This window comes from Rattus norvegicus, chromosome 1 (assembly GCF_036323735.1).
Source record: "Rattus norvegicus strain BN/NHsdMcwi chromosome 1, GRCr8, whole genome shotgun sequence".
Classification (NCBI taxonomy): domain Eukaryota; kingdom Metazoa; phylum Chordata; class Mammalia; order Rodentia; family Muridae; genus Rattus; species Rattus norvegicus.
In genome coordinates this window covers 49,282,671-49,308,813 of record NC_086019.1, presented here as the reverse complement: position 1 = coordinate 49,308,813, position 26,143 = coordinate 49,282,671, and the positions used below count along the sequence as shown (strand labels likewise).

At 47.7% G+C, this 26,143-nt stretch overlaps 3 protein-coding genes across 11 annotated transcripts in view; 1 reads left to right on the top strand and 2 right to left on the bottom strand.

Moving 5' to 3' along the window:
- Sytl3 (synaptotagmin-like 3) overlaps positions 1 to 7,879 on the bottom strand; it is a 71,599-nt gene extending 63,720 nt beyond the window's left edge. For 2 of the 6 annotated variants that reach the window (XM_039086845.2, XM_039086856.2), the window contains exon 1: positions 206 to 366. The gene's annotated coding sequence lies outside the window, so the exon portion shown is untranslated. Of the gene's footprint in view, positions 1 to 205; positions 1,043 to 4,094; positions 4,261 to 6,355 lie in introns of those variants that run through there. The other 4 variants (XM_063270702.1, XM_006227888.5, XM_017589549.3 and 1 more) reach the window with 4 other exon arrangements.
- A 1,883-nt stretch (positions 7,880 to 9,762) lies between these two features.
- On the top strand, positions 9,763 to 16,721 carry Dynlt1 (dynein light chain Tctex-type 1). 2 transcript variants are annotated; one of them, NM_031318.1, is made up of 5 exons: positions 9,897 to 9,937; positions 12,112 to 12,153; positions 15,333 to 15,456; positions 15,824 to 15,901; positions 16,308 to 16,720. In NM_031318.1, the coding sequence occupies exons 1-5, from the start codon at positions 9,911 to 9,913 to the stop codon at positions 16,376 to 16,378; spliced, it is 342 nt and encodes a 113-aa protein (NP_112608.1). In that variant the 5' UTR covers positions 9,897 to 9,910; the 3' UTR covers positions 16,379 to 16,720. The 2 variants fall into 2 exon arrangements, with proteins under 2 accessions (XP_006227963.1, NP_112608.1); XM_006227901.5 differs by having other exon boundaries at positions 9,763 to 9,937; positions 15,824 to 16,721.
- A 1,848-nt stretch (positions 16,722 to 18,569) lies between these two features.
- The window catches only part of Tmem181 (transmembrane protein 181), a 54,322-nt gene continuing 46,748 nt past the window's right edge, over positions 18,570 to 26,143 (bottom strand). The window contains exons 13-17 of one of the 3 annotated variants that reach the window (XM_039088219.2): positions 26,026 to 26,077; positions 23,757 to 23,839; positions 22,549 to 22,638; positions 22,211 to 22,277; positions 18,570 to 21,471 (exon numbers count right to left, since the gene is read on the bottom strand). In XM_039088219.2, the coding sequence (XP_038944147.1) occupies positions 21,393 to 21,471; positions 22,211 to 22,277; positions 22,549 to 22,638; positions 23,757 to 23,839; positions 26,026 to 26,077 (371 nt within the window). In that variant the 3' untranslated portion in view covers positions 18,570 to 21,392. The remainder of the gene's footprint in view (positions 21,472 to 22,210; positions 22,278 to 22,548; positions 22,639 to 23,756; positions 23,840 to 26,025; positions 26,078 to 26,143) is intronic. The other 2 variants (NM_001130939.1, XM_039088223.2) reach the window with 2 other exon arrangements.

Here is a 26,143-nt window from a genome sequence, read left to right as displayed (position 1 = left end):
GAGCCACCATGTGGTTGCTAGGAATTGAACTCAGGACCTCTGGAAGAGCAGTCAGTGCTCTTAACCTCTGAGCCATCTCTCCAGCCCCTGAGCACTTGCTTTTTAAGGGTGAGAATGTGAGTTCAGAGCCTCAGAGTCCATGTAAAAGCTAAAAAGCACTCTACAGTGAGGTGGGAGGAGTCAGAAGACTCCTCCAGAAACTTACCGACATTGAGACCCTCCTCAAACAGGGTTGAAAGTGAAGATTGGCACCTGAGGCTGCACTGTGACCTGCATATGCACACACCTAGCAGAAACAGTCTTCCTCTCCGCTCGACTCCACGCCCCGCCCCCTGCAACCACAGACTATTGCACATCATATACTCTTCCATACTTTCTCAACTCTTCCTCCTGGCCAACTAAATTTCATTTACTCTGAGCAACTGAAGGCAAGAAGAGGCTACTGTTCTGTAAGTACCCCAGTTCTGTCCCTCGCTTCACCGATGATGTCTTGGGCAACCTGTATAACTCCACCCACCCAGGACTTAATATCATTTTGTACAAATCGGAGTGATGCCCAGGACGTACCTAGGTCTGTGGCGGTGGCAATGATGTGTTGAGACAGACGGAGAATGCGGCATGGTGTAAGGCAAGCAGGATGTACTGGGTGATATTAGTAACCGTGCTTGGAAGAGGACCCACATTATTGCTGTGTGCTGGCTAGATGCACATCAACTTGACCCAAATTATAGTCGTCTGAGAGGAGGGAACCTCAACTGAGAAAATACCTCCTTGAGATCCGGCTGTGGGCAAGCCTGTAGGGCATTGACCCAGACCATAGTGGGTAAGGCCATCCCTGAGCTGGTGGTCCTAGAGTCTATAAGAAAGCAAGCTGAGCAAGTCATGGGGAGCAAGCCAGTAAGCAGCACCCTTTCATGGCCTCTGCATCAGCTCCTGCCTCCATGTTCCTGTGCTGACTTCCTTCCGTGATGAACAGCAAAGTGGACAATGTAAGCCAAATAAATCTTTTCCTCCCCAACTTGCCTTTGGGTCATGGCGTTTCACCACTGCAAAGACATGTTAGTCTTGGGAGGGCCATATGGAGTGCCAAACGTTTGTCAGTTTTTCATTATTTCCAATCAAAATCAATCACCCCTTCACCTTTATCCCCCCACCCCCGTTCTACTCTGCATTCCTCCATAGCGGGTTCAGTTTCCTGGTGCATTTCTCTCTAACAGGGGCCTCAGGTTGCAATCCGAGGTACCCAGTCCCTGGCTTGAACTGAGAAACCTTGCGCACACGGCGACCAGAAGCTTTACTAAAGCCTGAATCAGGAATCAGCAGGGCAGGACAGAGACAATTGGGAAACAGAACGCTGCAGTTTCCGAACTCTGAAGCACACAGGCAAACCTGAGTCATTCCTAAACTCGAAACAAACTCTAGAAATGATCACAAGCCAATGATCTCAAACAGACAGTCATAATGTCACAGCGAGAACCCCAAGACCTCCCAGACCCAGTTTTCTATGATATCTATAACCTCATTTGTTCAGGAAGGAGAGGAGCAGGAGAGGAAACCATTTCTCTAGGGCTGTGCGGCGTGTGCCCACTGTGTCTGAGGGATTTCTATTCAGGCACAGAAGCCCCACCCCGGACTGACCAAAGCCCTTCTGCCGGTGCTGGAAGCACAGACTGCGTCCACCCTGCATAGAGTCTTTTCTATCAAATCTCTAATAAAGTTTCAGGTATAAACAAGCATTGGGCATGAAAGGTTAAGTTACAGTAATAAGCCGTTCCATTTCTGTTACCACAACAAGCACCCTGACAAGAAGCGGCAAGGGTTGGGGGGTGGAGGGGGTGGGCTTATTTGGCTTATACTTCCAGGTCATAGTCCATAATGGAGGGGAGGTCAAAGCAGAAACTTACAGCCTCAGAAATGAATGTATACGTGCCTCTGGCTCCTACTCGGGTTTTCTTTAACACAGTTGAGGGCCTAGCCAATGAAACAGCCCGCCCATATCAGGGTGGGTAGTCCCACATCAATAAACAATCAAGGACTGAGCGCTGTGGCACACACATTTAATCCAGCACCAAGGAGGCAGAAGGAAGCAAATTTCTGTGAGTTCAAGGCTAACCTGGTCTACTAAGTAAGACCAAGCCAGTCAAGGCTACCAATAAAATAGGCTCCATCCCAGAAACTGACTCAGACAGATGCAAACACACCACAGCCAAACAGTGGGTGGAGCTTGGGGACTATGGAGCTATGAAGGGACAGGAGGAAGGGGATTGTGGTCCTACAGGGGATAGAACTCCACAGGAAGACCAATAGAATCAACTAACCTGGGCCCTTGGGGTTCTCAGAGTCTGAACCACCAACCAAAGAACTTACATGGGCTAGATGTAGGCTTCCCCACACGTATGTAGCACATGTGCAGCTTGGTCTTCATGTGGGTCCTGAACAGCTGGAGCAGGGGCTGTCCCAAAAGCTGTTGCCTGTATGTAGGATATGTTCTTCCTTTGGGCTGCCTTGTCTGGCCTCAGTGGTAGAGGAAGCGCCTAGCCCAGGCAGAGACGTGAAGTGCTAAGGTGGGAGATACCAGGGTTGGGGGGAGAGTAGGGAGGGGTGTGAGGGATCCCCCACCTGCTCAGAGAAGGGGAGGAGGATGGGGGGGTAAGAGGGTTGGGGGGGAGGATTGGGAAGGATTGTCAATGAGCAGGATGCAAAGTGAATAAGTAAAAAAAATTAAATTTAATTTTAAAAAATCCAATAAAGTAAATAGTTGAGATAGCCACTCTCAGGCAGTCACACAGGCCAACCTGTTGGGGATAATCCCTTAGAATCACTCTTTTCAAGTTGTGGCAACAGTTAGAAACCAACCACTGCATAGGCTACAGTAAATTATTTAAAACATGTGAAATGCTTACTTCTAGAATAAGCCATTTTGAATTTTTGAATGGTGGTTACCCTGAGTAACTAAAAATGTGAAAGATGAAACCACGGTTCAGGAATGGACTGTGCTTCTATTTTGTCTGCATGGGCAGCCATTTTGGACCCCAGGGGAAGGGAGGGCTACAGAATCCTGACAGTCTGCTGACCCAGCATGGCGCAGCGTCTAGCATCATTCACTGACCTGCTGGTGCACATGAGGAACTGCATACACAAAGCCAGGTCAGACCAATCTGTATTCCAGAAGTCAGAGAAATAGCAGGCAAACAAACCCTTCACAGCCCATGGGGATGTTTGGGAAAAGAAAGCATGCTTTAATGTACATGGGGAGGGAAGAAAGGGCCAGAACCAGGGAGGGCTGACCAGGACACAGAGGTGACATCTATGATGGAAAAAGTCACACAGCTGTAAAGAGAGGCCTCATATAGAACAGCAGTCTGTCCCGACTTCGTGTCTGTCTGTCGCTGGGATAAAATATCCCAACAAAAGAAGCAGAGAGAAAGGAGTTGGTTTCAGGTTACAATTCCAAGTTCGCCGTGGGGAAGTCCAGGAAGTTCAGACAGCTAGTCACACCACATCCATAGACAAGACAGAGAGAAAGCACATGCAAGTTTGCCTGCTTGCTTAATTAATTAACTAATTAATTAATTAATTTTTGTGATCAGCTCAATCTCCCCACTTTTATACAGTTCAGGAGTCCCTCCCCTCTGTTTAAGGGTTGGTACCACTCACATCAATCAACTAACTCAGTTAAGGGAATCTCTCACATACATGCCTGCAGACTGTCACAATGTAGACAGTCCCTCACTGACACTCTCCTGCCAGGGAATTCTAGGTTGGGGCAAGAAGACAATGCTAACCACCACGCAGTCCCAAAACGCTGTCTCCTCTGGGGAGGTCGTAGCCACCTATGTTCTGTGGCCTTTGCACAGTGACAATATCAGCAAAGCTCTCAGGTCTCAAAACCCGTCCCTGTGGTTGACACATACATGCCTGCATTCGTTCCTGCTATGGAAACAGTGCTTGTTACTGTCCTGGGCCCAACAGCCAACCTTGACTTTGGCTTTGAGAGCTGGCAAGGGGGCAAGAACAGGAAACGGAGAGTTGAAAGACAAAGGAGAGGGGGAGGCAGTCCCTGACTGTAGGCAGGCTCTTGTTTCTTTACTTACTGATGTGTGTTTTGAGCTGGCAGCCACGGAACCAAAGGAAATAGATGTCGGTCCTGTATTGGGGCAACTTGACAGCAGAATGGAAGTGAGCAGGCAGCAGCATGCGTGTCTAAGAAGAACACACTGTCCCACCCTGCCCAGCCCTGTTCTCGCAGCCTGCAAGCCACAGCTGCTCACTGATAGAGCTTCGTGCTTCTGAGGCTGCAGCTTGGCCCAGCTGTTCCGCCACAGATTTTTTTTTTTTTTTTTTTTTTTTTTACTCTTCTCAGCTTCAGTATGAGACCACAACACTTCTGCCTCCAACGCAAAGGACAGAGTGACTAAACAGACCTTAACACTGTCCCTGAGAAATCACGCCCTTTATGTTCCTGCTGTAGCTTCTCTATGGAAGCCTTTGATTGCCACGAAGAACACGAGCTCACTCGAGGCAGACAAGGAATAAAGAAGAGTGGTTATCTCTAGTTCCAGCCAGAACTGGGCTCCCATTCACAGGCTTCCAAGACTTTGCATAAATGAGCCTTATCAGAAAGTCTTGCACAGGAAGAGAATTGTGTGCTCAAAAAGTTAATCTTTACTGATTATCATTAATCTTTGGTGGGGTTTCTGGGGAAGCCAGCAAAGCCCAGGCCAACGTCCCATTTCTTTAATGTTCATTTTGACAGTTTCTACAAGGTGGGCCAGCCTAGATCCCTTAGAACATCAGCATTAAGATACAATCATATGCATAAAGCCAGAAAGGCAATCTCAGTGGGGAAGAACCGGCTCTCTGTGGGAATGCTATGCGTGGTCCTCATTTTAGTGGAGCCTTGCTACCCGACTTTCCCCTGCACCTCCCATGTTCTTGTAGAACCAGAGTGAAAGAGAAAAAAAAAAAAAAAAGAATCATGACTTTCATGGTTTAAACTTGACCTCTTCACACAGAAGGTCAAAGAAGTAAAAAGTAACACAATGTTGCCATAGCAACCACAGACTACTGTTACTCCATTTGTTGTTGGGATAGCCACTGTATATTCAGTGCTCTCTCTGGGCCCTGAAGTTTAGTAAGTATGTTATACACTAAAGGTCAGTGTGGCAGGCTGAGATAAGCACACCCACTCTACAGATTTGAAAACAGAGGGAGGGCATTTGGTAATTTACCTGAAGTCACACTGGGACCTAGATCCGCTCACTTCTGAAACCTGATTCTTTGTTTGAATGCAGAAGTTAAGAAGTGATAGTCTCCAATTAATTATCTTGGCTGAATAATTTTTTCTTTATTAACTCTTCTTTCAATAGATCTGTAAGATCTAATATACACTTTCCTTTGACAACCTGTATCTTACCGAGGTATCTATTTGGTGTAGAACAAAGCTCAATTAATAGAAATTTAAGGGTCTGGTGGTTCACGCCTTTAATTTTGGTACTCAGGAATCAGAGGTAGGTGGATCTCTGTGAGTTCATGGTAAGGTAGGTCCTGGGCAACTTCATTTCTTTATTGAAAAATTATATTTATCTTTCATTTTCAAATTAGACATCAAGGTTCATGAAAACAGCCTACATCAGTGAAGTTGATTCCATCAGACCTTGAAAGCCAAAGAAGCCAGATGGTATCCCATTGGCTGAGAAGCCCATGACACATGACTGGCATACTGTCTTGTGGTTTGTTCTTTAAATCTTTTTTTTAAAGATTTTATTTATTTATTATATATAAGTACACTGTCACTCTCTTCAGACACACCAGAAGAGGGCATCAGATTTTATTACAGATGGTTGGAGCCACCACGTGGTTGCTGGGATTTGAACTCGGGACCTCTGGAAGAGCAGTTGGTGCCCTTAACCACTGAGCCATCTCTCCAGCCCTGTTCTTTAAATCTTAAATTACTTTCCTGATACCATTTTAAACATTCTCTCTCTCTCTCTCTCCCTCCCTCCCTTCTTCTCTCCTTTCTTTCTTTCTTTCTTTCTTTCTTTCTTTCTTTCTTCCTTTCTTCTTTTAGACAAGGTTTCTCAGTGTAGCTCTACCCGTCCTAGAACTTGTTTTGTAGACCAGGCTGGCCTCAAACTCACAGAGATCCACCGACCCACCTGCCTATGCCTCCGGAGTGCTGGGTTTAAAGGTGTGTACCACCACTGCAAGGGGTTCGTCATTACCCTTTCGATGTCTCCTATTCAACAATCACAAGGCTTGCTATTCCTGCCATCAATTTAGGGACAGCTCTAACGACTGCAGTTCCCCTACCCCACTCAAAAGACTCCCATGTAGACATAGGGCTTCATCCTACCTTGATCTGGAGGGTGTCCTGCTGAGGAAGTCAGTTCTTCACTCACTGACCTGTGTGTCTCCTTCCTTCCTGCCAGGCACTGGCTGTAGCTGACGATTTACATGGCAATCCCAAGTGTGTCTGTGGCTAATCCCACTTCACCAAGGACCCAGACAGTGGAGACATCCAATGCTATGCCGAGGAGCTCACACAAAGATTTTACACTGCAAGAATATAAGAGTCTTCGGTGAAATGTCTCATCTTTCCCCCCAAACGCCCAGCAGAGCCCGGTGTGTTTCCTGTGTGTGACCTCAGAAGTATGACTAGTGACACCACAAAGAACAGTGTCTCATGGATGGTCATGGGTACTTCTCGGTCATGGGTAATTTTCTTTGAAGGCTAACATGCATGCAGAATAATAGGAAAATCATAGGCATACTTGTCACCTTCTGAATGGCTGTCCCTTCTCAAATGTATTCAAATGTAACTGCTGCAGCACTGGGTATCAGTGATGTGAAGAGAAGGCCACAGGGTCTCTACTCTCAGGGCTAGATTAACATCCTGGGAGTGGGCCCATTAATGCAAGAGTGGGTTTCTTATAAGAAATGGGTTTGGGTTCTACCCTCCTCCCCTCCCTCTTCCTCCTCCTCTTCCTCCTCCTCCTCTTCCTCCTCCTCCTTCTTTTTTTCTTCTTCTTCTCCTTCCTCCTCCTCCTTTTTCTTCTTCTCCTTCCTCCTCCTCTTCCTCCTCCTTCTTCTCCTTCCTCCTCCTTCTCCTTCTTCTCCTTCTCTCTCCCTTCTTTCCATCTCTATGAGATGCCTTATTCCTATATGACCTAGATGCTAGTACCAGGACCCTGAACTTGTCCACCTCCAGCACAGATGCTGAGGGTTGGGATGTAGTAGGGAGACTAAGGGAAGAGTGTGGGCTTTGGGGGCTGTGGAGATGGTTTGGTGGGATAGAGGGCTAGATGTTTGTCTTAGTTAGGTCTGCTGTGAATAGACACTATGACCAAGGCAACTCTTAGGACAACATTTAATTGGGGCTGGCAGGTTAAGAGGTTCAGTTCATTATCATCAAGGCAAGAACATGGCAGCATCCAGACAGGCATGGGACAAGCAGAGCTGAGAGTTCTACATCTTCATCTGAAGGCTGCTATGAGGAGACTGACTTCCAGGCAGCTAGGACAAGGGTCTTAAAGCCCACGCCCACAGTGACACAACTATTCCAACAAGGCCACACCAACTCCAACAGGGCCACACCTTCTAATAGTGCCACCACCTGGGCTGAGCATATACGAACCATCACACTGTCCAAGCATGATGACCTGAGCGCCCCGGGCACTCACAGAACAGCCAGGCGCAGAGGTGGCATCCAGTGCTGAGAAGGGGTGAGGAAAGAGAAGCAAAAGCCAGAGAGAGAAGTAACAGAAGATGATTATGCTTACTTCTGACTTCTACAAATGCACGCACACATACACCACACATGAACACAAATAAATAAATTAAAAACTGGAATAAAGGGTGATACCAATCTTGAGTGATCTCAAGCAAATCACTCTGCGAATCTCCACTTCCTGGGGAGACTCACCAGGCCTCCCTCCTGGCTTTAGGCTTGCTCCTGTTCAATCACACGGCATTTGTGGTGTGTCTGTTGTGTGCACAGGGGTTGCGATGGGGGAATCTCTAGTCCTAAGATAAAATCCTCAGTAAATAGTAACTTGTCTTTATTGGGTAGTAGAATTATAGGCATGAAGTGCTAGGTCAACCTGTTTAGGAGTATTTGAGAAAAACTGCTTTGAAAATGAGAATCTGTACCTAGAAAGTGGATGTGTCAGTCTGCTCTGGTTGCATAACAAATATCCGGAAGGGATGGCTTGCATAGCAATTTCTTTTCTCACAGCTTGGGAGCCCAGTTTGAGTGGGGCCCATTCTTTTCTGGAGGCCTACACCGCTGACTTACTGAGGGCCACCTCCCGGTGTCTTTACATGGTAGTCTATGGGTACCTGTTTGTGTCCTAAACTCTTTATAATAAGGACACATTATGTCTGCTGAGGACCTACACACAGGACTTCACCTTAATGAAACCTCGTTAAATGTCCCATCTCCAAATTAAGTCACATTCTGGAGTGTGAATGGATTTTGGGATAGGTGACATGATTTGGATCAAAACAGCAGGACACATTAAGAGAATACAGAATTTTGCTTTTTTTTTTTTTTTTGGTTCTTTTTTTCGGAGCTGGGGACCGAACCCAGGGCCTTGCGCTTCCTAGGTAAGCGCTCTACCACTGAGCTAAATCCCCAGCCCCAGAATTTTGCTTTTTGTTTGTTTGTTTTTACATTCTCCTTGCTTCATAGCCCAGGCTGGCCTTGAGCTCTTGTTAATCCTCCTGTCTTACCCCACTAAGTGCTGGGATTACACAAGTGTGTTACCCACACCTGAGTTATCTATATTCATTTAAGAATTTCATTTATTTGTAAAACAGCGAAGGGAAGGCTGGGTTTATTGTTTATTTTTAAAGATCTTATTTTTATTTTTGTGTCTGCGTGAATGTACGCTGTCTGCTGAGGCCAGAAGATGATGTCAGCTCCCTTGGAGAGAGGATTACAGGATGAGAGCGGGCTCATGTGTGTGCTGCGAGCCAAGCTCCTCTGGAAGAGCGGGTGTGCTCTTAACTGCTGCTGATTCATCTCTTTAGGCCCTCTCTTCATTTTTAAAAAGCTAAAACTTCATTGCTATTCAACAAAAGACTATATGTCCAAGTATATCATGTAAACATTTATCTTTGAGCTAAGGAGGAAACTTCCTGCAATAGGGGCACGATTAAGGGAGCTTGGAGACTCTCATCTGAGGCTTCCCGAGACAATGAGCAGCTGGTCAGTGTTGGCAGAGACAGATGTGACTGGGTGTAGAAACTGATCGGGTATAAATAGAGCAGACTTCAAAGTGATCAAATCCAAAAGAGTGGTGATATCGGCTTGGCCATGGGATCGGGTGGATTGCTGAAAACAACATTTTCCAGGCACTAGCTTGCCAGTGTACTTCTTACATGAGAACTGCAAGCTTTCGTTCAGATAGCTGGACTATCCTGATCTTTATCTCCAAGGAGAAGCACCCAATGCGCCATACTGTAGGAAGTCATTTTACAATTTGTTTCTAGTCAGGACTTGTTTGAAAGTTTCAATTTCTACAGTTTGAGCTGGAGGGAGGGCCAGGATCTTCTTCCCCTCCGAGACCAGCTTTTGTTCCTTTGTTTGGTTTGGGTTGCTACAGTTTAGAGAGAGGTTAGGCGGCTCTGACAGTTTGCTTTGAAAACCACATCCCAGAGGGCTCAGAGTCACGCCCTGTTACTTGGAGACCAAAGAAGAGCAGAAGGCTGGGCAGAGGGGTGGGCGGGGCCACCAGTAGGAGTGGAAGACGGTAGGAGGAGCCTTTGGTGGAGGGGCGGGGCTTGGCGCGTGGGTGGTTATTGGTAGTGGTCAGGGTCCCTGGCGCGGGGGCGGAGTGGGCGTGGCCTGAGCGCGCCTGCGCAGTCCACTCTACTCGGCGGGCGAAGGAGACGCGCTAGAGGGAAGATGGAAGACTTCCAGGCCTCCGAGGAGGTAACCTCCAGATGGGCCGTGGGAGGGAGGGTGGCGGCCGAGATCCGGATGTGGCGCGGCCCCGCCTGGGAAGACGCAGCTTCTGCTCATCGCCACCTGGCCCGAGGCTGATGAGCCTGGGTGGCGGTTCCCAGCGGCCACTCCGCTTCTTTCCCGCGTGGGCGGTGCCCGCGGTCCACAGAGACGGCGCGGGGCTCGTGGTCTCGGTGGGGTTCACGCCGGGAGAATGACATCATTCCACCCCTTCCGCACTGCTGCAGACCTCAGCCTTGGGCCGTGGTTGGGAAATGAGGCATCTTGTTGTGGCATGTAGGATGACACGGGCACGCAGGGCTAGCTCCGGGTGACCGCAGTGGGGGTCTGCTGTCCAGACTGTCCGTCTGCCAAGTACCGACGTGCGAACAGAACCTGCCTTTGTCTGGGTGCCGCACCTTGTCCTTCAGTGTGGCGCTCCCTCCCACCCAGGCCACAGCCACTGGGTACATTTCATTTCAGTTTGAGATAGTAACGGATCGCTCATTCTTGTCGGGGAAGACTGCAAGGCCTCTTAGTGCCCTAGCCAGCCACTCGCCTTGGTGATGTGTTGTCAAAATGTCTTTTCCTTTGTGCTGACAAGTATTTGAGAAACAGCTGAAAGGACGCCTGTTTTAGAATAGTTGCTCATTTTCTTTCTGAATAATCTTTGTTGAAACTCAATATAATCCCACACAATTTGTCAATCATAATAATAATAAGAGAACCCTAACACTTCCTCTTTTGACATATCTAAAGTGTCAACTAGGGATATTTCTGAGGGAAGAGTAAGACGTTGCATTTATCAGAAACTTTCAGTTTTGGTCTATTTCCCTAACACATTTTATGGAAGTCAGGATCATTCTGTGTTTGAACATTGGTGGAAAGCAAGTAAAGACTCTCAAGCCGTGATTCAGAAGCAGCTAGCAAAGGGGATGTTTGGCCAGGCAGTGATCTCATGTATGGCTGAAAACTGGCTTTTATGGTAGTCACAGCCAGTTATAGGAAGGAAATGGCCATGTGAAGAGGAAGCCCCGAAAACTGCATTCTAATTCCAGCTTGTACCTGTGAACCGGCTGACCCTGGCATCTGTGAAGTGTCCAGACAGTGATCTGTGTTTTACACAAGAGTGTCAGCTGCAGGAGGACGGATAATCTCCATTGTTTACCCAGCAGCCCTCTCAGCTGAGCCTTTTCTACCTGCCCCTAACTCCCCAGGTTCTCCTCAGCTCCTTTCCCTTTCTTGTAGCAGTTGGCAGTGCCCACTTGCTTCAATACAATTTATCTTTTGTTATTTTCTTACTTTAGCGGTATGGGAAGTTATGGGAAGCTCACCATATTCACTTAGGAAGAGCCGTTCAGTTGACTTACCTTGGAAGATGACATTTTCAGTATTTCAGTGATTTCAGCTCTGTTTCCAACCAACTTCTTGGGGGGGGGGGGGCGTCTAGAAAGGGAGAAGGCTTTGGGTGGTCACTTCTGAAGAGAAAGGGGTGTTACTCGATACTAGAACAGGGCAGGGACCACTGTGGTCAGCAGTCAGGGAAGTCTGTAACACATGGTTAAGGTGAGCTGTGCTATCCAGGGCATGCCCAGTGCTAAGGATATCCCAGAACTTGGAATAGTTCATTTGTACTCATGTAAGAAGCACACTGGCAGGCTCGTGCCTGGCTAATGTTTTCAGGAAACCCTTACACCTATTCAGATCCAGTGTTATGTTAAAAGGAGACTTAAAACTACTTCAGGCAGCCCGCCAGTCAGCTGATCCTGAAGTAGTTCATCGGGGTTAAGAGAAGGAGGGGCACACACCAGCCTTTTACGTGTTAAACATCCTAAATCGGTTTACCTCATGGAAGAGAATGTCCCATCTTCGTGATGGATAATTTACATTTCTTCAGCCGCTTTGCACGGAAGCAGTGTGGGCATAATATGGCCCCTGTACTGGCTAATGGTGCTGACCGCCAGCAGCAGGGGAAGGAGAGAGGATTCTAGTTTTGAGGCTCGGCTTGCAGTGTTGACACTGAGACAGCTGGGCTCTGAGGTTCGTCTGCACAGTCGACAGCCTAAGGTCTATGTCATAAGTCACCGTCTCACTGTGTGCTTATTGATGCTGTGCAGAAAGCTCTTTTAAACCAAACTTACCTACATTTTCTTCCTTAACAGACTGCATTTGTTGTGGATGAAGTGAGCAACATTGTAAAGGAGGTAAGAGGACACATGCTTGTTTTCCAAGTGTTCGACTGATAACTATGTGTCTGAGTTAGGGTTACTATTTCTGTGATTTAACACCATGACCACAGCAATTTGAGGAAGAAGGGTTTATTCTGCTTACACTTCCACATCACAGCTCATCATCAAAGGAAGTTAGGACAGGAACTCAAGCAGGGCAGGAACCTGGAGACAGGAGCTGATGCAGAAACCGTGGAGGGGCCTGCTTACTGGCTTGCTCGGCCTGCTTTCTTACAGAACCCAGAACAACAAGCCTAGGGATGGCACCACCCACAACAAGCCAGGCCCTTCCTAGTCAGTTAATAATTAATAATTAAGAAAATGTCTTGGGCTGGAGAGATGGCTCAGCAGTTAAGAGCACCGACTACTCTTCCAGAGGTCCTGAGTTCAATTCCCAGCAACCACATGGTGGCTCACAACCATCTGTAATGAGATCTGATGCCCTCTTCTGGTGTGTCTGAAGACAGTGACAGAGTACTCACATATATACATACATTAATTAATTAATTAAAATATATTAAAAAAATAGGCAATGTCTAAACTGGGTCTAATGGAGGCACTTTCATAGTTGAGGCTCCCGCCTATCAGTGACTTGAGCTTGTATCAGGTTGACATAAACGAACCAGCACATGTATGAAGGAAAATGCCATGTGAATTAAAATGAGAAAAACCTCAAGAGCTATTGAGTGTCTGTTTTGACATTTCAAACATTTTTACTTTATATCTAAGTAAAAATTACTATATTATATAAATAATATATATACTGAATCAAGTCTTAATGTGGCATTAGAAAGTGTCGGGCTGGAGAGATGGTTCAGTGGTTAAGAGCACTGACTGCTCTTCCAGAGGTCCTGAGTTCAATTCCCAGCAACCACATGGTGGCTCACACCATCTGTAATGGGATCTGATGCTCTCTTCTGGTGGGCGTGAAGACAGCTACAGTGTACTCATATGAATAAAATAAATCTTTAAAAAAAAAAGAAAGAAAGAAAGTGTCAAGGCGGATTGTATAACCTTGCATCATGAAGACTCATGACACATGTATAAATATCTCCAGTGCTTGATGAAAAATAGCAACTGCAGAGAAAATGTAACAACAGATTTAACTCAGGACCTGGAGATACAGTTAGGGGTTATTCATAGGTTTTTCCTAACATTTTTAAATGCATTCTTGATATCAATCATAGTACTCCTCTTAAACAATGCAGACAAAAGGCAAAAGGAATTGGAACACCCTGAGTGTGTCTGTCAGAAGTAGAGTTTAGGAAGGAAGGGTTTATTTTGGCTCATGGTTGGAAGGGAGACAGTCCATCATGGTGGCAGGAATATGAGGTGGCTGGTCACCACACATCTTTGTGTCTGTGAAGAATTGTCTAGATTAGGCTAGCTGAGGTAAAAGACCTACCCAGGATGTGGGCAGCACTGTGTCATAGGCAGGGATGGTCCCAATCTGAAGACAAAGGGGAAGCACGCTAACCCCCCAGCATTCCTTATCTTGTGATCTGCTGTCTCAAGCCCTGACTGCCAGGACTCTCCCACCACCATGGACCTGTATGAGGTCCTCTGAAGTAATTTTGGATTGACTACCGTGCAAAAGTTTTGATGTCCATATTGACTTGTGCCAGAGTGTTAAAGAGCCACATTCTTTTTTTGTGAGAAGTATCCAAAACCAAAATGATTTTCTCTGTTAAGTACATGGCTCAACATCCAGTGTGGCTTTTCTGGTGCTTTGCAGGGAGTGTAAGTTTGCCTTTTGGCTCTTCATGCAGTGTTTCCTGTGGAGCAGGTGGGAAGCAGAACCGTGGTGATTAAGCCAGAACTGTGAAGGAAAGAGTGGGTTTGTTAGGAATGATTCTTGCCTCTTGATGTCTGCATCCACTCAGGCTGGGTTACTAGGCAGCAGGTGGCTGAAGGACACATTAGCAGTTCATAGTGAAGTGTGAGGTGACTCAGCGGTTTTGCCCTGGCAGTAGGTTAGTTCTGTCCTCAAGCTGTTTAAAAGTATTAGGTGGAATAAGGAGTGGATCCAAAATCAGTTTTCCTTTCTCCCTAAAACTGGACTCCATAGTGCATGGAGGGGGTTTGCCCTTCCTCCTTTGACAGTACTGGTGTTTAGCCATGCCGTGACTAAATCAAGACTGCTAGTCCTCAGCCCATGGTGTGCTCTCAGCCCAGGGTTGCAGACATGGCAGAGGAGCTGGGTCAGCGTGACTGCCCCAAGACCGGAGGTGGAAACCAGCGTTTACCCCCCTCAGAAGCCGTTGCTGCCCTCAGCCTGGAGTCGTGGCCCGTTCCTTCTCCACTGTTGTGCAGTGAGGGCCCTGGACCCAAGTCTGTCTTTACTCTAGGCTATATGACACCTTCATTTAACGGCTTCCAGCAAGTTAGAAGGGGCGGGAGCTGCCCAGAGCCTCACTGGCATCTTGGAGAGGGGATGCTGGAGAAAGACCCTGAGAGTCACTGATATTACAGGGACAGGACAGTGAGCCGTGCTATCCAGGAGCCCTGGAATCCATCACACTCCCACACAGTTCATCTTCGGGTGTGACAGATTTAGTTATCTGGAAAGTGTAGTAGCACAGCCCGTGCAATGAGGCCACAGCGCTACAAGACCAGATAGGTTGTATGTTGCCAGTTGTACAAATGTCCAGTAAAATGTCATCTGACATACACAAATTATATCTGTATATTTATAGTTTGGTAAAAATGACGGGGGGTTGGGGATTTAGCTCAGTGGTAGAGCGCTTGCCTAGGAAGCGCAAGGCCCTGGGTTCGGTCCCCAGCTCCGGAAAAAAGAATCAAAAAAAAAAAAAAAATGATGGGTATACTTTTAAGAAACTGGCAAAATAAATTATTTTTCAGCCTCAATAAGGAAAAATGTTGCTTCTCTTTAGTATGAACGGCAGTGTAAACAGTCAGTCCTTTTGTTCCAGTGAAGTGCTGAGTCTAACGGACAGGTTCTGTAGAACAGACATCTTCAGCTGACAGAAACACTGCTGGGATGCAGAGGAGGCCACACAGGCAGAGGAGCCCATGACTGAGCATGAGCTCGCATCTTCTGAGAGTTCTGGCTTTAGTTCCTAAGGGCCATGGGCCATGTCGGGTGACCGGTGAGCAGGTTCTCTCTGTGACCTCTTGTGCTCTTTTCCCCCTAGGCTATAGAAAGTGCCATCGGCGGTAACGCCTACCAGCACAGCAAAGTCAACCAGTGGACCACTAATGTTGTAGAACAGACTTTGAGCCAACTCACCAAACTGGGGAAACCATTTAAATACATTGGTAAGGGATTTTCGTCTTGTGTATTTTGATAGTTTCTTTAAATAATGATCTGAAGTGTGTCTGGTGCCAGAAGAAAGGTCACCTAGCAATTGGTTGTCAAACTTGCAAGAAAGTTCCTTCTGGGCCCGGGTCCCTTGTGTAGTGAATGTGTACCACACACTTGCCACGCCAGGCTGATGCCAGCGTCTCCGGGATTATGTCAGACAAGTTCACAGGATGTCTGATCAGACATGTTGAGAACATGTTAAGAAAAAGGAAATACGTAGTTGGTCAGGTGAGACAGCACAGGCTGCCCCTGTCTATTGCCAGTTTTTGTAACACACCTTTGTTTTAATTTTGTAACGCATGCATGTTTGTTTAATTTAAGTGACCTGTGTGATCATGCAGAAGAATGGTGCTGGGTTACACACCGCAAGTTCCTGCTTCTGGGACAGCTCCACGGACGGTAGGGTTCTTACCCCCATGCCCACTGCTCTGGAACTTTCACATAGCTCCGTGGTTCAGAGATCTGCAGTTCGAAGCAGTGTTCTGTGAAGTGCACACTTCCATGTCCCAGTTTCAGTGCATTTCTCGAAGTTGCCATTGCCTGGTGGAGTGGTGCACATGCCAGATCTGGCAAGGCAGAGGCACACAGATCTCTGTGAGTCTGAGGCTAGCCTGGACTACACAGTGTGACCCTATCTAAACAAACAAAACCCCCAAACATTCTGTGGTCTCTTGCCCATTTGTAAGTAAAGTCAGGCATTAAAGTCACTTTCTGTGTATGCCAGAGGCATGCACTGCAGTGCTGGCACGGTAGGACCCAAATCTCCTGTGCACCCTCATTTCCTGTGCGTCTGTCTCCCCCACAGGGAGCTGCACAGTCCGATGGGAGAACAAGACCATGTACTGCATCGTCAGTGCCTTCGGACTGTCCATCTGACCGCCTGACTGCCTCAGCCTCCGGTTCCAGCGTTTCTAGTCCATCTTACCACCAGCTATGTTGGGCGGATACCTTCCTCCTCTTTAAGTTGTTCTGAGGCACTCCCAAAATGTAGAGAAATAAACCAAATGACCCTGGCCACAGGAACCACACGACGGACACTAGGCAGATGAGCAGCCACCTGTCATCCAAGGCAGGCAGTACCAGTTGTCTTAACTGTCTTCTCAAAGGTGCTAAGATCTCAAGTCTGCTAGTGGAAACTTCTCTACTTTCTGAAATGATTCAGATACACTAATTTTCCACACTTTATACTTTTGTTAGAATAATAAATTATTCAGAATTAGTTTTTGTGTCCTTTGTAGCTTGGAGTAACACGAGAACCTGTGGCTACTGCCTTCAGAATTAGTTTGAGGAAAAGAAAAAAGGTTGCTTCTAGCCTTTTGCATGCTTATACGCAGATCTGAACTAATGTTCAGACCCTGCTGATGGTCTCAGGACAGTACAAAGCCAGCTTTGTAGGTCATGCTTGAGGCCATGGGCCTGGGTCTTACTGTGGTGGTGAGACCTGCTAACACTGGCAGAGCTGGAGAGAGGGTCACAAACCTCGTGGGCGAGCTAGACATGTGTGGCATGGAGCCTCAGATCTAGAAAAATGGCGGACGTTTCCATCCCATCAGTTTAGCTGCTTAGTTTTTTAGTTACATATGTGAGACTGAGTAAGCATGCCTCCCATGGCGCACCTGTGGAGGTCAGAGGTCAGAGGCAACTGTGGGAGTTGGCTCTTTCTCCACCACTGCTCCCAGGAACAGAAGTCAGGTAGTCAGGGTTGGTGGCAAACCCCTCTACCCGCTGCACTGTCTGCCTCAGGTGGCACAAACCAGGAAGCAACAAGCACAGGAGGAAAGACTCCTGCGTTTCTTTTCCTAGCAATGTGATAAACACACTTGCCCTCTTAATAGAGGACAGAATGAATACAGCTCTGCCTTGGCCCTCCAGGATAGAAACGGGCCATTTCACCCGAGGACAGGAGCCTAGGGTGCATGTTGCAATCCTACATTCCTAGTTCCTGTTTCCTGGAAGGGAAGGCCCTGCAAACCGGTAAGCTCTGACCTACGCATGCTTGGCTGGCGCTGGTATCCTGCAGCTTCCAGACCTAGGTTCCTGGAGTTTTAGTAGAAGCTACATGTTTAGTATTTTGCAGCTTACAGAATGCTTTTCAGAATTGCTGTGTTCTTAATAGTGCTGTAGCTTGGGTACCACCAAGGGCCAACAGTTTATTCAGTTAATTTCAAGTCACAAATCCTAGTGAGAAGGGACCCCAAAGACTAGGCTGTCTGTTGGCCACGCTGGGATGCTCCTTGTGGGGATGTTCAGACATTGATTGGCATCACCACACTGTATGTGCATATGTGCAGGAGTGCATACTCATGCATGGTCTTCTGTGTGTGTCCAGTTCTAGCATATTTTCTGAGATGGGGGGTCTCTCACTGAACCTGGAGCACACTGTTCAGGCTAAATTGTCTGGCCACCAAACCAGTGGGACTGGCCCGTCTCTGCTCCGCTTTCCCAGCCCTGGGTTACACAGACCATTGTGCCTGCTCTTACGTGGACGCTGCAGATCCAAACTCAGGCCCTGTTCTCACACAGCAAGCATTTAACCCTCTTCTTACACAGCAAGCGTTTAACCCTCTTCTCCCACAGCAAGCGTTTAACCCACCGAGCTGTCTCCCAGTATCCCTGGCTGAAGAGCCTTGCTGTGGTCTCCGAGGTCCTCTTTCTAAAGCATTCATACAAAAAGCAAGTAATACACTAAAGATTAAAAGTTAGAAGTATATTAACATCAGTGAACAAGAGACAGAGTCAGAATGAAGCTGTTATGGTTTGGATGAGAAATGTCCCCTACAGGTGCACGTCAGACACTTGTCCTCATGTGGCAGTGATATTTGGGGATGCTGTGGAAACCTGATGGTGAAGCTTGTTGCAGAAAGAAGCAGGTTACAGCAAATATCCCTAGTGGTGAGGGCCTCTGTCTTGTCTGATCCCTTCGTGTCAAGAGGTGAGTAACTTGGCCACACACTCTGGGCACCCATTCTTCCCCATCACAGACCCATGGTGGAGGGAGGCAGCCATGGGCCCTCCTGTGAGGTTTTCATCAGGTCTCTGTGACAGCAACAAAAAGTCTAGTACAAAATCCCAAAATGTGAGTTTTATTGAGTTTTTCATAAATAAGCATTTACCCCGTGACTGCCCAGGCAGCACTGCCCCACTGACGTCCAGTGTCCTCCGGGCGCAGAGGCTAGTGTCTTCGTTTGGCAGATATTTACAGACATTTGTAAAAAGGTAGTTCTCAGACGCAGACAATCCCTGTGTCATACAATGGCATTCACCTGTTCTGTGTCACAGGATATGTCAGAATGGTAGCACCTAGCAGCACCCAAACCACCAAGGTAAATGTTCAGCGAGGTGACTGGCGAAACCAATTTTCCTTTGGCCAGAAACAAAACAAAACAAAACAAAACAAAACAAAACAAAAAAAACAGCTGCCCCCTCACCCCCAAATCTAACACTAAGGCAAGTATACAAATACACACCTAGTCTCAGGTCTGTCCCTCGTGGAGGGCCTTAGTTCTCTGGTGGGTGCTTGGGTTTTCCCTACAAAGATAGCAACCATGTTTGTACCTGTTTATCCCAACTGCACCTTCGATGGTTCAGCACTTGGGGGTGGTGAGACGTTTTATAAACTACCCCTCTGCAGGTTGACTTTGCACACCTAAACCTACTTCAGCCTAACTGTGCGGAGACGGCCTCACTGCCTCACTTGCCTCACGAGCCTCAGATGTAAGTTTACGTACTCTTCTCTAGCCTTTCAGATGGGGCTTGAAGGCACCAACCTACTGCTGCCATGACAGTAAACCAAGCAGGCTCACTATCCACAGGGACAGTGACGCTCTCACGGGGGAATCTGGGAGCCGTCATCTTCCAGGTTCCCCTGGATTGGACTAATATAAAAATACCCCAGAGACAGTATGATTCAAACCATTACCCTGAAAGAACTAGTCAGCCCTTTGATTTTATAACAAGTTTATGAAATTTTAATCCCCTCAGAACAAAACAGTCTTGTGGTTACTATCAAAAGTCCCGGCAGAGTGTAGTGATTTAACCTAACCCCTGAGCTTCACCTGCACACTGAAGTCTTAGTTCTGTAAGCCACGCTTTACAGGGTATATAATACACGATGGACGCGACACTAGGGAGTGCTTCTCTGTAATTCCTATGTCAACAGAAAAAAAATTCCCTTAGTTTTACAGACAGTAGGATCAGTTTATAATTCTACTACAGGGCAGTTTTTAAAAGTTCTGACATTTGCTTAGAATATCTTACATTGGCTGATAAATAATAGCGTTCTAAACCATGGAAACTTATGATGAAGACGTGTAAACTCTCACACATTAGAGCATCTTGGGATCAGCACAAGTCAGTGTCCATGAAATGGCAGCTGCAGTGGTCCACTGCAAGGGAAGAGTCGATAACACACCCTTCCGGTATCTTCTCAGTGAGCACAGCAAGTGTAAAAACCATGTAAACCCGTTACCCTTGCGATGACAGTTCCATTCCAACATTCATATTTACAAGTTTGTTTTTTTTAAAAAAAATATACATGGAATTCATGTTAAAGTATGTTGAAGTTTAAAAGACGGGTAGACTGCAGAGCCTCTGGCATCCCTGGAGTCCCGGCCCACAGAGACAGAAACCTGCAGCTCAGAGTGGAAATCGAAGTCGCTGCATAGATGAGGGGAACATGGTGTTGCCTGGAGAGTGATCTACCCCAGCTGGGCCTCTGATTTGCCAAGACAGGCAGGGAGGACGGCTACCTTTACCAGGTAAACACAGAAGTTCTGTGTGGGGTGACTCTGAGGAGCGGGATGGAAGGCAGTGGCACTCGACTTCCGGTGCTGAACTTCACCAGTGCAGGTGACATCCATTTTCCACAGAGCAACCCTCTAAACACAGAATGACCTTGGGGCAAATTCCTTCATCTGAAGGTGTCTCTATAGCCATTCAAAAGGTTTGCTTTCTCTTTATTTTAGTTCCTAATGTTAAACAGAAAGTTTCTGGCAATAAAGAATTTCTAAAACAGTTGTATTTCATGTAGCTTTCATTAAAAAAAAAAATAGAGCTCTCTGGAGGTTTCATACTCAGTGGAGATGCAGAAACTCTTGGAGTGGGAAGGACTACCCCGTTTTCCACCTCGAGCACAGGGAGACCCAATCCTATCTGTACAGACCCTTCCAGAGCACCATGACACAGGACCTTGCCCACAGCACTACTGTAGCCGCCAGTAGCCGCCTTCACTTCCTCTAGCTGTCAGCCCACTCTGGACTCAACGTCACTGTCACTTCTGCTCAGGGGCAATGATGAATGGGAACCTGGCCACCCATCATCCTGAAAATGACATTGTATGTGGCTCACCAAACACAATCAAAGCCATCATCCAGATGCCTGGGAGTCAGCACACTGACCGCTTCATGTGTTGGGGAGGATGGGGACAGGCCACCCCCTGAGGGAGGCCCAGGCTAGGCTTCCCTTGAGGGTAGAGCACTCAAGACCAGTGCCTCAGAGGAAAGAGTTGTCACTGCCACGCTGGGATCTTGGTCATCAGGCCTCTCACAGACTCAATTGCTTTTTAAAAGGGAAAAAAGTACATAATTCTTTTTATTAAAAATGGGTAATATCTTCTCATGACTGCACATAGGCTCCATCTCACCTGCTATCGACGTAAGGGAATGCCTTTGGCTTCTCTATCAGCCAGCCCCTCTTCTTAAAACGTGGGGCTACCCTCACAGCAAATACATGTCAATCCATTTGGTTTCTCTTTTAAAAATATGTAAACAAATAAGGAACAGGAAACTTGCTTACAGAGGAGTCCAGACACAGACGGATAGAAGAAAAGGGCCAGAACGCATCACTCAGGCAGGTCTCTGGCCCCCTTGCTGTCCCATCTGCTGTCCGGGGCTCAGTCACTGTCCGACTCTTCCCTGCACTTGGCTCGGATGGCCTGGCCATTCTGCAGGGGCATTTCTTCATAGTCACTCCTGTTGTAAAAGAGACCTTGACCTTCAGCCACTCGGGCAGCTCTTCTCTGTGCATGCATATGTGTGTGGAGGCCAGAGGTCCACATCAGGTGTCTTTCTCAATTGCTCATCTCAGGGTTTCTCACAGGACCTGGAGCTCACTGATTCTGCTAGAGTGGCTGGCCAGGGAGCCCTAGGATCCTTCTGTCCCCACCTCCGCAGTGCTGGGATTATAGGTACACACACTGAGCTCTGGGTCTGGCTTGTGCTGTTTTATGAGACAGGGTCTCACTAAAGAGCCACCTGCTTCCGTCTTCTGAGTGCTGGGACTAAAGGCGTGTATGACCACACCCGTCTCAGGACCCGGGTTTACTTGGGTGCTCATGTGTACGGCAGATATTTCACTACGTCACTCCACAGCCACCATCTGGTAGCACTTCGCTGCCTCTTTGCCTCCATACTGACAGCTATCCTGAAGGAACTCGCCTTAGCTTCCCTCTTAGGGTCAACTAAAACCGCCTACTCTCTCCAACTTGACTCAGCACCCCACAATAGTTCTGTAGTTACCACATCCTGCAGGCATTCTGCAAAGTGGAATGCTACTAAATCCACGGTGGGGGGACACAAAACAAAGCCCTAAGGCTCCTGGCACCCTCAGCTAACAGTCTAACACCGTGGAGATAGCCTTCAAATACTGTCAGTGCCATAAGCATGCAGAGCCAGCGGGATGTGCGTGATGTGCGGGGTGGCGGCAACTTACCCGTAAATCACATCATCATCAGAGTCGTTGAGCATGGAAAATGCAGGATTGTCTTTCAGCTGGGACTCTGAAACAACAAAACAAGAGCCTTTTTAAACAAGGGCGTTTTGTGTTATTAGCCTAGGTGGGAGTCTGAAGGACCCAAGCCCCAGATGGCAATCTGAGATTGTGGTGCAGTTTCTGCTACGGTGTTCCAGACACCATTTAGCTGCCTTTTGCCTCTGTCCAAGCAGAAGGGGCTGTGAGTCACAGTGCCCTATACCCAGAGAGCACCTGAGCCAATGCAGACTTCTGTTTCAGCATTTGGAGAGCAGCTCAGACCCACAGGGGTGGCTTACCATACAGAGCATTCTTTGATGGAGAGTACACAAAGGCCAGCGTGTAGAGGTAAAAGTTCAACAGGCCATAGAAAGACAGGAATTCAGCTGGTGTTGCTGGTCAAGGGAGAAGCATGAGTGTGGACACACAGCCTCTGCTTCCCATTCCCCAGTATCCCTTTCCAGATGACCCAGTCTAGGGGTCCACAGCCCAGATGCCAGGATGTTTCAGATGGAGCTCGTGGCTGGTGCCACAAGGGAGCCTTCCGGGTCATAGTGGGACCTAGGTTCATAACTTTTGAAGAACAGAAGGGACTGAGGTCTGCTGACATAAGACACACAGACCTGAAGCTCAGAGTGTCCTTACCTCTTCTACACTACAGACCCCTAAGCACTACAGCTGGAGCTCAGTCACAAGCAATAAAACAGAAGCCCCATTGATCCCAACAGACCTGTTTTCTGTGTACCTGACCTTGGACAGGGACAGCAGGAGGAACGAGCTATGGACTGGATATGGGCACAGTGGAATCAGAGCTTCCCACAGACTCAAGAGGACACCACAGTGATACTGGCATCTGGCTGCACCTGAACGAAGCTTAGAAGGTGCTGTCAGCACACAGGACTCCAATCCCTGGCTGGTCCTTGGTGTGCACTCAGGGTCTCTCTCTCTCTCTCTCTCTCTCTCTCTCTCTCTCTCTCTCTCTCTCTCTCTCTCTCTCTTTCTCTCTCTCTGTCTGTGTGTGTGTCTGTCTGTCTCTCTCTCCCTCTGTGTGTGTGTGTGTCTGTCTCTCTCTGTGTGTGTGTGTGTGTGTGTGTGTGTGTGTGTGTGTATGTGTTAGACGGAGCCAACATCCCTGGACTGACTGAGGATTTGAACCTGTAGCTGTTTACTTAGGTTCTCAGGCCTGCTCATGAGAAGCAAGCCACAGGGCACTGAGAATGGTAGAATGGTCTGGTGTGGTCATCCTTTTGGATCCAGGCTGTGCAGTGACTCATCTTGGGCACTGACTCAGCCCCGCTGTGTGTTAGCTTCCTGCCTCGGAAGGAGTACTGATGAAACTCACCCTTCCCAGGGCCAACAGGAAGCCAAGAGAGAGGGCAAGGCATGCTTGAGGCCTGTTGAGCACAGGTCATAAGGGGCTGACTGATCCCTCAAAAATGTCCCAAGCTAAGGTGTTAACCACGAACACAGGGTAGCTCAAAGGCCCAGTTCCCCAAGACAAGGATATAGTTCTGGTAGTGAGCGGACAGTTCTGCTACGAAGTTGTCCTGTAGCACTTGTGCTCCAAACCTTAGGTAGAGGATGACGATGCTGAAAGGGAAGGGGAACCGCCATGTGAAAACACAGAAGGGCTCACCCCAGTAAGCCTTACCAGGAAATGCCTATACTCTGCATACACACTATTGAGTCCCCCACCCCCCGGGCCCCTGGTCACTTTTGCTCCAGGCAGGAACACAAGAAACAAAAAACCAATGCAACCAAAAAGCAGTGCAGGCGCCCACCGGACAGCATTAGCTTTTAGGAACTGGAGATCAAGTCTAACCAATCAGTCAGTCTCTTAGAACATATTCAAAAAACACTGCCTGGGGAAGGGCTTTGTGGATGGCTGCCACCTGCCCCCACAGTGACTTCTCCTCGATGCCTGCTGACTGCTCACACAGGGTCCTGTCCTCAGCACCAAAAGGATCTCTAGGCACAGCACCTCCCAGGTAACGTCACAGGCTACGCTCCTGTGATGTGGGTGACTGTGGATGTGCCTAGCAGGGTTTGGAGTGAGGAGGGAACTGTGGGTTAACACATGTCACAAGCCTGGCATTCACGACAGAACATTTATAACCTAGGCCATTATATAATTGTTCCCGCCCCTTGAGACAGGTTTGTATTTGTACCCCTGGCTATCCTGAAGCTTGCTCTGTTTAACCAGACCGGCCTCACACTCAGATCCATCTGCCTCTGCACCACCACCATCCAGCTGTTACATAACTTTGATCAGGAGCTGTGGTGGTTTGAATACATTTGGCCCCATAGGGCGTGGCATTAGGAGGTGTGGCCTTGTAAGAGGACGCCCAGGCTCAGTGGCACACTGTTCTTTTCTGGGTGCTTGTGGCCCTAGATGTAGACCTCTCAGCTCCTTCTCCAACACCATGTCTGTCTGCATGCTGCCATGTGTCTGCCATGACAGTAGTGGACTGAATTTCTTGTACTGGCGGGTTTTGTGTGTCACCTGACACAGCTGGAGTTATCACAGAGAAAGGAGCCTCCCTTGAGGAAATGCCTCCATGAGATCCAGCTATAGGGCATTTCTCAATTAGTGATCAAGGGGGGAGGACCTAGCCCACTGTGGGTGCAGCCATCCCTGGGCTGGTGGTCCTGGGTTCTACAAGAAAGCAAGCTGAGCAAGCCATGGGGAGCAAGCCAGTAAGCAGCATCCCTACATGGCCTCTGCATCAGCTCCTGTCTCCAAGTTCCTGCCCTGTGTGAGTTCCTGTCCTGGCTTCCTTTGGTGATGAACAGCAATGTGGAAACGTAAGCTAAATAATCTTTTTCCTCCCCTACTTGCTTCTTGGTCATGATGTTTTCTGCAGGAATAGAAACCCCAAGACACTTCTGAAATGGTAAGCCAGCCCCAGTTAAATGTTTTTGTAAGAGTTGTCTTGGCCATGGTGTTTCTTCACAGCAGTAGAACCCTAAGACACCAGCCCTCCGACTCTGTGGATATGTGTGGCCACAAACACCCTGAATTGACTCCACAAAAGGAAATGACAGGAAGAATGGAAATGCAGTGTTAAATAATCATGAAGTCCTGGGGCTGCAGAGAAGCTTGAAGCCTGCCATGCTTCTCGAGACCTGAGCTCAGATACCTGGCACACAGGTAAAAGCTGGGAGTGTGGGAGTGGCCAAGGGCATCTGGAAGCTTGACGCCTGCCATGCTGACCACCACACATGGGAGGAGAGAGCAGAGAATTAACTCTTGCATCATTTCCTATGACCTCCACACACATGTGTATCACCCTAACATGCACAATGAATTAATGAATTAGTTAATATTAAAAATTATGAAAAATAATAAAGGAATACACTCACGTTAACCCTCTGGCTCCAGACACATACATGCATGTCCACTCAAACATACCCACACAAGAATGCACACCCCCACACACATACATACCACCCAAGCACACTCACACACATGAATGCACACCCAGATACACAAGTACATACCCACTCAAGCACACCCAGATGCATGGCGTGTACATACACACACACACACACACACACACACACACACACACACGTGCAAGAGTGCATTTACAGTCAAGCACAACCACACGCATGAATGCACACCCAGATACATACAAGCACAAGCATGAATATCCAGATACACACACATGCATGCACACCCAAGCACACTCAGACATTACATATACGTGAACACCCAAGCACACCCAGATATATCCATGCACACCCACACACCCCTACCCACAATGAAGTCTTACCTAATAACAAGCACTACAAAGGTCAACGCAGTCAAAAACTTTAACCTAAGATCTGAAAAAGAAGGAGATGCTCCCATTAGCAAATTTTACCTCACCTCAGAATTTCCTTTTTTTTCTT